Source organism: Arachis stenosperma, chromosome 10 (genome assembly GCF_014773155.1).
Source record: "Arachis stenosperma cultivar V10309 chromosome 10, arast.V10309.gnm1.PFL2, whole genome shotgun sequence".
NCBI classification, from domain to species: Eukaryota; Viridiplantae; Streptophyta; class Magnoliopsida; order Fabales; family Fabaceae; genus Arachis; species Arachis stenosperma.
The window spans coordinates 113,258,555-113,272,415 of record NC_080386.1 but is presented as its reverse complement, the minus strand read 5'-3'; the positions used below and the strand labels follow the sequence as shown (position 1 = coordinate 113,272,415).

General features: G+C 33.6%; 2 protein-coding genes across 2 annotated transcripts; both read right to left on the bottom strand.

The window, feature by feature from the left end:
• Window positions 1–5,834: 5,834 nt before the first annotated feature.
• LOC130957500 (uncharacterized) lies at window positions 5,835–6,506 on the bottom strand. Its single transcript, XM_057884355.1, has 2 exons — window positions 6,080–6,506; window positions 5,835–5,980 (listed from the first exon to the last, which is right to left on the bottom strand). Exons 1-2 carry the CDS (start codon window positions 6,504–6,506, stop codon window positions 5,835–5,837), a joined length of 573 nt encoding a protein of 190 aa, XP_057740338.1.
• A 2,517-nt stretch (window positions 6,507–9,023) lies between these two features.
• On the bottom strand, window positions 9,024–12,069 carry LOC130954953 (uncharacterized). The gene is made up of 4 exons (XM_057881727.1): window positions 11,155–12,069; window positions 9,693–9,788; window positions 9,540–9,607; window positions 9,024–9,216 (listed from the first exon to the last, which is right to left on the bottom strand). Exons 1-4 carry the CDS (start codon window positions 11,803–11,805, stop codon window positions 9,099–9,101), a joined length of 933 nt encoding a protein of 310 aa, XP_057737710.1. The 5' UTR covers window positions 11,806–12,069; the 3' UTR covers window positions 9,024–9,098.
• Between the last annotated feature and the right edge of the window lie 1,792 nt (window positions 12,070–13,861).

Sequence of the window (13,861 nt, the reverse complement as noted above, 5' to 3'; positions counted from 1 at the left end):
AACGGAAGTGGTTGTCAGACACACGTTCATAAGTTGAGAATGGTGATGAGTGTCATGGATCATCACATTCATCATGTTGAAGTGCGAATGGATATCTTAGAATAGAAACAAGCGTGATTGAATAGAAAACAGAAATAATTACATTAATCCATCGAGACACAGCAGAGCTCCTCATCCCCAACCATGGGGTTTAAAGACTCATGCCGTAGAAGATACAAATTCAGATGTAAATGTCATGAGGTACAAAATGAATCTCTAAAAGTAGTTTTTATACTAAACTAGTAACCTAGGTTTATAGAAAATGAGTAAGCTAAGATAGATAATGCAGAAATCCACTTCCAGGGCCCACTTGGTGTGTGTTTGGGCTGAGCATTGAAGCTTTCATGTGCATAGGCTATTCCTGGAGTTAAACGCTAGCTTTGGTGCCAGTTTGGGCATTTAACTCCAACTTTTGTGCCAGTTCTGGCATTTAACACCAGAAAAGGGTAAAAAGATGGCGTTTAAACGCCAGTTTGTGCTATCAAATATCAAAAAAAGTATGGATTATTATACATTGCTGGAAAGCCCAAGATGTCTAATTTCCAACGCAATTAAGAGCTTGCCAATTGAACTTCTGTAGCTCCAGAAAATTTATTTCGCGTGCAGGAGGGTCAGAATCCAACAACATCTGCAGTCATTTTTTAGCCTCTGAATCAGATTTTTGCTCAGGTCCCTCAATTTCAGTTAGAAAGTACCTGAAATCACAGAAAAACACACAAACTCATAGTGAAGTCCAGAAATGTGATTTTTGCATAAAAACTAATAAAAATATACTAAAAAATAACTAAAACACACTAAAAACTACACGAAAATACCACAAAAAAGCGTATAAAATATCCGCTCATCACTCCTCGATCAACTGAAGTTCCTCCGAACTTTGCATCAGTGGAGGCATCCGTGTTTGATGAGGTTGTGAGGTATGTGCTTATCTTTTATGTCGATATATGCATACCCATGTGAAGGGTTCATGTTTAAAGGTACTCTGTCGATTGTTATTTGCATCAACAGGGAGAAGAAGAATGCACATGACGAGGATGGATCTGTTCCGGAGGATAGGATCATGGCTGTATTCAACAAGATATACGAGGTCAGTATGGTGATGTTGTTAATGGTACTAGTGTTGAAAGTTTCCATTTTGGGTTAGCCTTGTCTACATTATACATTTTTCTGTTGTAGCTATTGATGGACAACGATCGAGCTATGCGGGAAGTTGTCAGAAAGTAAATAAAAAGGATTGTTGGAGCTTGCGGTAGAGAATTGCAAAGTAATCACCATGTTGTGGGAAGACTACACAGCGAGGCACAAAAGAAAAGCTATGGTCGCTGATGTTCACATGAAGAAGACACGTGCCGTGGTTGGTTCAAGTCATCGAAGGGGTAATGTAACTAATGCGAGTTGTAGGAAACAGAGGATGACAAAAAAAGTTGATTTGCCAACACGAAAGGTGGAAGCTATTATTAGAAATGCTGAAGCCATTTTACGTAACATCGGAGGAGAGGCGGAAGACCTTGTGAAGTTAAGTAAGTGTTTGGCAAAAGGAACGAAAGATGCCATAACGTCCAAGGTTGTTTCCAGGAAGGAGACATCAAGACAACCTTTGAAAGTGGTTAAGGTATGTTTTATTTTCTTTGGACCGTTGGCAGTGAGTTTTTGTTAATATTCAGTGGTTGTAAGGTCCTTATGGTGCTAGTTATTCTCTGTTGTAGCAATTTTGTGCAGCGAAAACTAGATTATTGGTCGGTGGATGATGCTTTGGGTGGTCTGGGCTCAACCCAAATGCAGCAAGAAGTCCTGAAATTACTTGCACATGTTGACATCGTGGCTCTGGCTTCGTGGAGCTATGTGCCCTGTCGCTATGGTTAGACCTTTCCTTCCATCCACCTACCGGAATGAACTTGTCGTCGTTGGAGTTGGCGGTCACGGCTTATATCTTCGCGCCTGACCTATATAAGAAGTAAGTTTTACTATGAAAAGGAGAGCTGCAATGTTGTGCTTGAAAATTTTTTTTCCAACCTTGTTCAAGATTTTTTGTTAACTCTTCAGCTTGGTTAAAAGGGACGATCCTTCGACGTGAAAACTGGCTCCACTCAAAACTTTCTCTATGGCTTTACCTTTTTTTCTGGACCAGGCTGTAGGCCACAAAACTGACCAGGCCCAATGAAAATCGACCCATAACCCGACACACACAGAGACCCACCCACCCTAATAGGCCAATCCTCTCTTCCTCGTTCTCTGTCTCTGGAGATCTCCGTTGTTACCAAATTTTCACCTCAAGAAAGTTAAATTTTGTTGCATGGAGCATAGGCCAAGTGCCTCCACCCTTAACCGTGGACTCCACCAGAATCCACATATGTTACCTATTAAAACATGTCCATGCCGCACTGTGTGGAATATTATTTGTATTGTGGTTTTCATTGACGACCCAACATTTCTTCCACTATACACTATGATATGGAAAACCCAATATGCATTATTCACTATGAGCAAACGATCATGACTGTCTGTGACTTTATCTTTCAAAGCTTTTTCTTTGGCGCTGTTCTTGGTTTCAAGGTGTTGCCCATGATGATTTCTGCATGTTTTGTTAATTTTTTTACTTAATCAATGAGGTTTCCTTTTTGTACCAATTTTTCCTTTTTCTATGAGGCTTTATTTTTATTTTTTCTGATATTTTGTTTGGGCCTTAAACCCTTCTCATCCACAAGTTCATAAGCCTGGAAGATTTTTACCCTAATATTTCAATCACGTTTTAACATCTGTTTCTATCTTCTAGCTCTAAAAAATAGTCACTCAAATAGTTTTCACAAAAAAGAAGTGACTTGAGAACACATGGTGATTAAGGGTAGAGTAGTGGAAGTGAGAGAGGATGAGATCGTGAGATGCTGGTGAGCATTGGCTACTGGAGAAGAGAGGCAATGGATGAGAGAAAGGGGATTCAATATGATTTTTTGTTAAAAAATTTTATATAGTCATGTGTTCTAAATTATGCATAGTTTTTAAGCATTTTAATTGTGTTGCATATGGTTTAAGAGTTAAGTGATGCTATCTTTTTGCCTACATTAATGCATAATAATCTAATTAACTGATAAACAAATTTAAAGCATGAATGCATCTGGCTCCGAATTTTTGTGTCTAATTTTGCGTTGGTTTTTTTTATTTACTCCATGATGCCGTCGTCTTCGAGGGTGCAGAGAGATATTGGTACCCAATGATCATTGTATTTTCAACAAGAAAGCATTCTGGATGCTTCAGCCAGGGAAGGAAGTCGTCGACGATGTAAACTTCTCTTCAATCATAATTTTATCGTGGCTTTTCACGCTATAAGTGGTTTTACCAACTATTGCAAAATGTTTTGATCTCGCTTTTGCAATGATGCAGGTGGTAAACTTAGTTGCAACCATGTTGATAGATGACCGGACTGAGAATACCTGGTGGCTTTCGGCAACTTTTTCGGTGAGTGCTCCGGCTTCTCGTGTAACCTTGTAGAGAGAATCCGGCTTTAAATTTGGATTTATGAACCTTGAAAACCAAATTTTTTGACCAAAAATCTACTTCAAAATCAGTTTTTAAAAATCCAATTTCCAAGCCACATTTCACTATTAGTAAACCAGTTTTAAATCCAGAATTCAGTATGTTCAATAAAAGTTGAAATCAAGAATATAAAATCTCGACATGATTTACATTTTATTCAATTTGGCCTGATAAACATATCATATCATGCCACTTTCGACTTGTCTAAATGGGGATAATACCGAACTTACACTTGAACACACTAAAAACTCATACGAGTGATAATTTTTAGTTCTTTATTAGAAGCAACCAACTAAACTTAACGAATATGCATTGTTATCAAAATGCCAACATATCACAACCAGGAAATGAACCGAGAATCAAGAACAATATAAGCACAAAAATAAAGAACATAATACAATCTAGAAACAAGAATCACAACCAAAAATCATAATAGTATTAATATTCAATAAAAAAACAGTTCAAATAAGCAACAAAACATAAAAAAAATATAACACAATAACGGAAAATAGAACAAATGATTACATAAATATAGAAAATAATCCAACCAACAACCTTAACCAGGATAAAAAAAATCAGAATCAAAAACAAAAATAATCTAATACTCAGTCCAACCGTAAACCATAACCACAATCAGATAACCAGTTCAAAACAATAAAATGAAAAACATTTATACCAACCTTTTCTTTGTGTGGTATCACATCAGCGTCGTCTTCCAAGTTATGCATCTTAACAGACGCCTTTCTAAACCCTTCAACACACCTTCGCTTAGTGTGACCAGTTCGCCTGCAAGTCGTACACGTTCTTTTCTTACTCCTTACCCCCCGTGTACTAGGAGCCCCTATCATCCACACGACAGATGGATCACGCACACCAACTTAAGGATCTGTGTTGGTTTGATCATAGCTATCCCCGCCGAATCCTTTCATATCAACACACATGGTACAAATTCCTCTCATGGCTACATTAAATAGCTCATGGCTCTACGCACCAACAAACAACAACCACTGAGCTGTCGCATGTAAGGCACTATGTCGAAGAAAGAATCTCCGATCATTGGCTACGTCCTTCTTATTTGAGTAGTCTTCAACGGCCTTAGCGTCCTTGCGCCATCATATCAAAATTAACCGATGTGGAATTATGTTCAAGTGCTCATGCTTTATCACAAAAAACATATGTCGACAAGGAATGCCCTCTCTAGCCTAAAAGTTACACCTACGCTCTAACTTTGTCGTGTTCGTGTCAATCAAAGTAACCACTGGCTGCCCGGGATTACCATACTCCTCCATTGTATACACTACCGTCGTCAACACCCTCCTCTTACTAACAAAGTTTAGAACTCCAACCGCATCTATCTCCTTTCTCATGTTGGTGAAAATCGGCCGCGTATACATCATGGTAGCACATTTTTCGATTAGATCAAGGCACGTCGTCATAATAGGGACGTTATAAATGGAGTTGAACTGTGCAACCATCTCATTGTTCTGGTATTCACAAAGGACTAGCTCAGGGTTTTGCATAAGTTCCAGTATAGTGTGCTTCGAGCTAAGGAATTTCTTCACATGCGAATTTATGCCCTCGCACCGCGATGTGGTACGAAACCTAGCAAAAAAAACTTGTCGCAAAGGTATGCATTTGCCCACATCTTTCTTTTTTCGTACATCTGCATTGCCCACAACTTATCATGTAACCTGTATTCATCTACTGGTTCGGCCCATTCCGTTTCAAAGTCATCTATTGACATATCCGCATACAACTACCTCAAAAATAAGTCCCTGAACATCTGCTTGTTCCCATTAGATGTAACATTCTTTTGTAAATGCCAAGCACATAGGCGATGGATAGAGCTAGGAAAAACTTTCGTAATTACGGCAATAATGGCATCATCACCATCTGTCACTACAATAGATGGAAATTTATTACACATCACCTCAAGAAGATTCTCTAGCATCCACTTGTACAAAGCAATCGTCTCTTCCAACACTAACCCGAACCCGAAGATCGTCGTCTGTTTGTTGTTGTTTGCACTTAAGAATATTACAAGGGGTCTATTGTACTTATTATTTTTGTACGTCGAATCGAACACGATTACATCACAAAAGTGTTGGTAATCAACTTTACGCATTCCATCAGCCCAAAACAAGTTGGCCAACATGCCCTCCTTAGTCAGGTTATACCTCGCCATTGTCATTGGGTCCACAGAAGCCTTTCCCTCCAAATAAACAATGACAGAAGTTGCGTCCCCATCTGCAATTCTTGTGCGCTTAGTCCGGGTCAAGGTAGTTATAAGCATCCTTCTTTGTGAAACCCAATAGTGAATACCCTCCAGTAATCCCTACCATGTACCCAAGTATCTTTGACGTAGGTAGCCCATAACTTTGCATACCATCTAGCTGAACCTTTGCCGCACCTAAAATCTGATGGAACTTAGGAATCAAGTGTACCATACACTTAACTACTAACTCATGGTTGTGCTCGAGGACGACTTTCCGAATCTTCTAGTTCGAACTTTCTTTGTCAAAATATATGAACAACTTAGCCTGGCAATTCGTCCGCGTCTCAGGCTTATGACATCTTTTTCTATCCAATCTGTTGTAGTGCTTTTCATCCCTTAACCCAGCTCTATTACAAAAGAATCTCATCCTAATTAGATTTATGTCGTCATCCTTCCCATAGTCTCCCTTGCGTACACCAAACCTATGCCACTTCCCAAACCTCATATAGAATTCATAAGCACGTTCCTCCGTTCTGAAAACTTTGTTCTCTATTTCAGCTGCAGTAAAATCAAATACATTTTCATAATCCGACAAGTCATCTTGGCCACTTGGATCCAATTTCTCAACATCAAGTTCATCAGCATCTAAACTGACTACGTCGCTAACACAATCACTTTCATCCTCTATGCAGAATTTCTCGCCATGACTAGTGTATTCCATCTAAAAAAAATTAATCAACAAATAACTCATCATCTAATTTCCTCACACACCCTAATATATTTAAAGTACGATCCCTATGAAAAGAATATTGGTACTACTTAATACTTCTACGACAAACATTACAAATCCCTCTGGTAGTACTAGGCACATTCATACTAACAAGTATCACTACACAAATATAACCACTCCTAAAATTATATCCACTAGATACTCCATCACAGATACTAAATTAAATAACAATTAGTCAAAACTCACACAATACTTTCATGACTAAATAAAACAAGTAGTCTAATAGATTTCCTAAATTACATTCCCAAGGACTAATATCACCGATTTCAGTTGATCACAAATCGCAAATCATTTACTCTATATATATATATATATATATATATATATATATATATATATATATATATTCTTTTCATTTAAGGTCAACAACATTTCAATTATACTCTTATTTTTTAAGTTTATGATAACAAAAATAAGTTTATCATGTTAAATTACAATGAACTAAATGAAATCCAACTATGAAATAATAAATAATATAAATAAATAATTTATACTATTTTATTCATTCTAATATTTCATAAAATAAATTTATTTTTCAACTAAATTATAAAAAAATAAACAGCATGTTTCAACTAAATTATAAAATAGACAGTCAGTTACACTCTTATGAATTTTCAATAATACTTCATATCTGCATTACTTCATAAGCAGTCATATAGCTCCAAAATCAGAAGCATAAATAGCAACTAAAAATTCGTTCAGACATTCATACCTTTAACATCGCCAATTTTACACTGATGACATACAAAATCCCTGTAAATCTAACGTGTTAACTAGTCCAGCACGTTGCCGCCTATACCACGCCTACCAAACTTAGCAGACATAACAGCCATTAAAGAAAGGGCAACTCCACTGCACTGGAAATAGTTCGCACTTCCACCATTGGATTTCAGTTGTTAGTTACCTCTTCTCATATAACCCTACTCCAAGGGCTCCGACACTCACAGCGAGAAAACTCTTATGAAAAAATCCCCCAATTGAATTTCTTTCTCCAATTCACTTTTTCATTACATTTCTTTTGTCTTCTCCTGTAAGATTTTGTTCCAAGTCCTGTAAATTACATAGCCTACCAAAACTGAGCCCATCCACGTCTTAAGAAACGTTCAACATGTATAAAAAAGCCCAATAACATGAGGCTTATGTAGAACTAATACTAATTATCTATACTTAAACCAATAACATGAGTTGCAGTTTTTAAATTGAAATGAGACCGTTCTTGCAACAAATCACATCTACTCCCTCACTCACACACTTGTCGCACGTTGCGACTGTCCACGCCATTTCTACACATGTAGAAGTCGCATCAGTTTTTACATGGGAGATTTTGCCCTAATTTAAACTATGTTATTAGAGATAATTTATTTTGTTATCGTATAGTATTATCAAATTTGGTTGATTTAATTTTTTTTCATATATTTATATGAACAATACATATTCTGAACCATTATTATTTAGTTTGTTATACATTGTAGTTTATTGTTGATTATGATTGTTTATTTAATAGTATCTCTTAATGTAAAATATTTTGAAAATAGTATATATATATATATATATATATATTTATATAACAATTTGAAAACAAATATTCAATCAGCAATTAATATTTAGATTTTTTTTAAAATTAAAAATGTCCAATTAGCCACGGAATGATGTGTTGTTAAATAACCTATCAATATTGCTTATGAAAAAAAAGCATGGAAAAAATATCTTGCCTGCCTATGTTAGCCACAAATAAAACGCGATAAAAGCTAAACCTTATTTTTAAATTTTACATGTTTTTATTTTATTACGAAAAAACTGTTGTTAAATAACCCATCAACATTTGGTCACAGAAAAAATTATGACTAAAAAATTTTGCCTGTTCTATTTTTGTTACGGTAAAATATGGCAAAAACAAAAATGTTGTTGTGTATCGTTTTATTTTGCTAGAACATGCAAAATGTGTAAAATTTTTTGCTAACAAAAAGTCGCCCTTTTTAGTCAGAGATGCTCATGTCAAAAGCATCATCACCATGTTTATTTTGGAGTTTAGCTACGTATTTTTTCATTGTTAAACTCCTTATTTTTTTGTAGTGTATATATATTTCAAGTGTAATTTTAATACATTTTCTATATAAACAAAATGTGCAAGGATAATCAATGTGATGGTCAACAATTGAATTAATCGAAAAATTAACTTATTCATTTATTTAAGTATGTAATAAGATTTAAATTTTGCTTATTGCAAATAGTAATTTATTGATCAATAATAAATTTTTGAATAAAAATTATACCCGTTATAGATTAATTCTTAATCTATAAAATATATATAAAAAATAATTGTGATGGTGACGATATATGTGTAGTTAGGGGGCATATATTAAGATAATACATTGGTTGCATTAAATGTTGATTATTATTAAATTAATTAAATAAGAAGAATATATAACTACTCGCCAAAAACGAAGGTTAAAATAAGGTGAATGATGCTCTGATCTTAATGTGTACGGCAGTACCCATCATAAAAATTACACATATAATCTATCAAGTACAGCCCTTTAAGAAATTAAGGATAATGTTGTTGAATTCTGCTGCTTTTTCAATTTGAGGGACATGGGATGCGTCCTTGATAACCTCCAAACTTGCCTTCTTACCAATTACCCTGTAATAACAGTTAAATAAATTAGAAGGCGACAACTCATACAACAATAATAATAGCTTTACTGTATTAATATATACAGCTAGTTCTTAGTTACTTCCTAGTTCCTAAGTACTAGACTTCATATAAAATATGAGTGATATATTGTATGAGAGCAGATTGAGTTGAATCCTTTTTAAAAATAATGTAATAAGAAGTAATTCAAGAATAATTTGACTTTATGTGATTATGATATAATTTGAATAATAGGGAAATAAATCATGGGGCCGGGAAAAAGATGAAATAAGTAAACAACTTAAATAATACAATATTAATTTGATGCATACTCTCTGAGTTCTCTGGCCATCTGCACGGGAAATATACGATCATGTTCCCCCCATACTATGAGAACCTCCTGAGTTTGATACACCAATAAATATGACCAAGTTAGCCATGTTATTCAATAATACTTTCCTTATAACCAGTAGGGTTATGCATACCTGTTGGAGGGGTGAAATGTTCAAGGCTTCTTCCCTTCCCAGAGATACTCCTTTTAGAAGCTCCATCTTCTCCTTTCTATTGTCTGAGTACAGTTTCTGATAAATTATTACATTAGTAAAGTTATTGAAGGAAGGAATAATATTTATACACTTTCAACAATATAATTTTTGTATAAAACATTATTTTTATTGATTCATACATTAAATTTGCAATTACATTAATTCTTATGGCCAAAATTGCAGCATCAGGCCAAAAACAATATGTGAAATGACTTCAACCATGGCGTGATTTTCACTATCTTATTAGATTAGACATGTCTTCGACCAATTCATTTGGTTGTGTTTTCTTTTTCCTTTGTTATCTTGTTTTTGTTTTTAGTCAAAAAAATATTATAAAGATTTTTTGCTATAACTAATTGTAATAAATACCATAACTCGGCAACAATTTATTTCCTTTATTATATATGATCATTTATATTTTAGTTGACAATAATGATTTTAGATAAACGGTCAAATTGTCAGTTATAGAAAACATATGACACAAGAAAAAAAAATAAGTATATTTAAAATTATTTTCTAATAATTTGTCAAAAAATATTATATACGAATTAATTCGAGTATTAAAGTATCTTTTATAGATATTCATTTAGTCGTTTTTTAGAAAAATTAAAATATATACCACATTTTTAAATAAGAAGAATGAAGTCCAATTCTTCAAAAGTCGAGAGATTAGTCTAACAAATTTTTTTTACAAGTAGAAATGGCAATTCGAACGGACTTAGTCGACCTATCTCCTCACATCCCGAACAAGCTAGTTTTTTTTTTTTTTTTTTTCTTTTAGTAGTTTTTCCTTTATTTTTATTTGGGTATGAGATGGGTATAGTTAATGGTTGCTCCGCTCTATTCTGTGTGTGCTGTTTGGGTATAAGAGAGGTATGAGTATAATGACCGTTTCGCCTCATTTTATATGTGTGTGTATGCCCTTTGTATTTTTATGTGTTATATATTGTTGTGAACCATTTAAAACTATCTTTGTATTTAATTATGCTATGTGTGAACTTATTTATTTAATTAATTTTATTGATTAGTTATGTTCAATTTGTTTATCTTCGTATTATAACCTTTTTTAAAGAAAAAACTTATAAATCAATTAGATTTTAAGGCTGGATGAACGAGGACAGAGAGATATATATATATATACCCTTAGATTCGAATATGAGATAAAAATGAGGATACCTATAAATAATGTATAAATATTCAAAAGGAATGCAAATACTTAAATACTCATCTCGCCCGCTAACAAGAACATATCTTGTAAAATTTATTGTAAAACTATTCTAATAATTTTCAATCATTATGTAACTATCAAAAGAGTTTGATGAATGGCTACTAATAATGTAAACGATCAATTCACAAATTCCTTTGCTTTGATGAAAAGAAAAAGGGTAAAGGGAGAACTTACATTGATGAAATCAGCGAGGAAGAAATCAGGTAGATAATGGAGACGCCTAGAGAGAGACAAAGCCATCAATTTTCGGAAATGTTGAGGCTTAGCTGGCATCATGAGGTCCTCAATTCTCTCAAGTCCCGCCCTCTCCAAAAGCGCCAAGTTATCCTTCTTCCTCATATTCACTCCCGAGCTTGCAATTACCACTTTGCCCACTCTCTCCACCCCCATCATCCTTGCCACTTGGTACGCCACAAATCCCCCGTAGCTCGTGCCTATCACGTGCACCTTCTTCTTACTCTCCTCATCCGCCACCACCACTTTCTCCACCAGCTTCACCACCGCCGCCGCCTGAAACTTCTCGCTCCTCTCACTGCTCCTCGTCGTGGACCCTCCGAAGAACACCAGGTCCGGCACGTACACGTTGAAGTGAGGCGCGAAGAACTGCACTTGTTTCCGCCATTGCCATATGGCCATGGGGCCGAACCCGTGTATGAGAACAAGGCATGCCTTGTTTGGGGATTTGCTGGTGGGGCCCCAGAAGTGGATCGTGGTTTCATCGTCCACCGCGATTGACTGAGACAAGAGGCCTGCCGCCGTGAAGCAGCGGCGGAGGTAGATTTCGTATAGCGAGGCGATGCTCATGAATGATGGGATTGAGAGCATAGTATGTGTTTGTTGAAATGAACCAAAGAATTGTGCGGGGTTAGGTTTAATTATTGGATTGGAAGTTTGTTCTCTTGCGTTTCAGTTTTGACTTCCTTGACACAATCTTTTTTCTTCTTCGGTGAGGTGTGACTTATAATAATAAATGCTGTTAGGAGAAGATCATAAAGGTTCTGTTTGGTTAAAAATTAAAATAAACTTTCCAGAATTCCAGTGCAAAGAGAATGAATAATCATGCTGCTTTAATTAATTTCCTCTAATTAGAAACAAATTTCGAATTGAATTAGTGGTTTCTTAAACAGAATTACGCACACATACATACATGTGACAGTGTTGTAATTAGAGAATGGAATCGAAAAGGCCAGGTATACACGCTATGTACGAATTTTCCTATGTCATTATCTTTTTCTTCTTCACATGGAAAGTTTTTGTCAAATAAAAAGGTAGATGGATGATGTAACATTTATTGATTCCACGACGATGAATAAAATATGAAGCACTACTACTAGAAGCTAAGAAAATTTAATTGGGAGGGAGGTGTTAAGAGTTAAGACAAGGAGGTGGTGGTGGGTATGGGTTGGCATGACTGTATGATCTGAGTGGCTTCTTTATTAGGAGGTGAGGGTGACCCACTACGGGAAGTCCTTCATTTCACCAAACTCCTTAATTTGCTACCCACAGTGTTTGTCGTTGTCCCTTAGACTTGTGAGATCCTGTACGTACTATGTTGCATGGAGTATCTACTACAACAATTACGCACATAGGATTAGGAGAATTACAAGGAGACAATCAGAATACTAAATTATTTAAATAATGGATATATATTCAATTTAACAGTTATGTAGATGATCATGTTAATTATTTTTAATTAAATAATTATTTATTTTGATTTGATTTATTCATGTACAGTTTAAAATTGTTGAATATTTAATTTATTAGATTTGCGGATGGATGTTAAACTTTATAAAATAATTTAGAATGGAATATTTTTTTACTTTATTAAATCAATTTTAGAATTTATTGTTCACGTTATTTAAAAAAATTATTTACCTAACAAAATTAATGACATTATTTTACAGAGATAATAGTTAAAATTTATTAAATATTTTTATTAATTACTTAACATAACATATATGATATATTAATATCTAATTTATCATATTTACATAAAACTATTTTTGTGTAAGTAGTCACTATCTAATACTATTTATCATCTCACACATATATAACGTGTCTTGCCACCAATAATCATGGTTATTATTGAATTTAAAAAATTATTTTTATATTTTTATTTTTAAATTATAAATTTAATATCAACAACTAAAAAATAATTTATGAAAAATAAAATATTTTAAATTATTTAATTATTACGTAGAATACATAAAATAGATAATTTTAAATTAAAAAAATTATATTATTATTGTTATGTGTAACAAAATTAAGATAAAAAATTATTAATATTATTTACAGATTAGTACAGTTATTTATAAATAATTAAATTTATTTATTTTTTAATTCTTTTTAATTTAAAAAAATTAAAAATTTATATTCAAAACACTTTTTATCTCCATGCACGATTTTAATAAATAATTTTTTTTCAATCTTATATTGAATATCTTTAATTTTATTATTCTTTTAAAATTATTAATTTTTATTTTGATGATATTATCTCACCATATCATACACAATCTTTTTTTCTTATCATTTTCATAGATGTATAATTATTATTATGTCACCGTCACTATTATGTTACCTTATTTTATTTTTTTTCTTTATTTTCTTTTTCTATTCACTGCGACCGTAATTAATTACCACTGTACTATTATCGCAACTCTCTCTTCTTTTTTTACCTTAATCTATAACTATCCATTGTGTTAATTTTTGAATTATCGAAGATTTGCTAAAAAAAAAATTTATTTGATTTAAATATCTAGATATATAACTATTATATAATTACTTATTTTTCACACTTGCTTGTTAAGTCATATTTTATTATTTAAAAAAATTAAGTTATCAAACATTCAAAATTTTTGTTAAAATTTTCAAAATTTGTCAA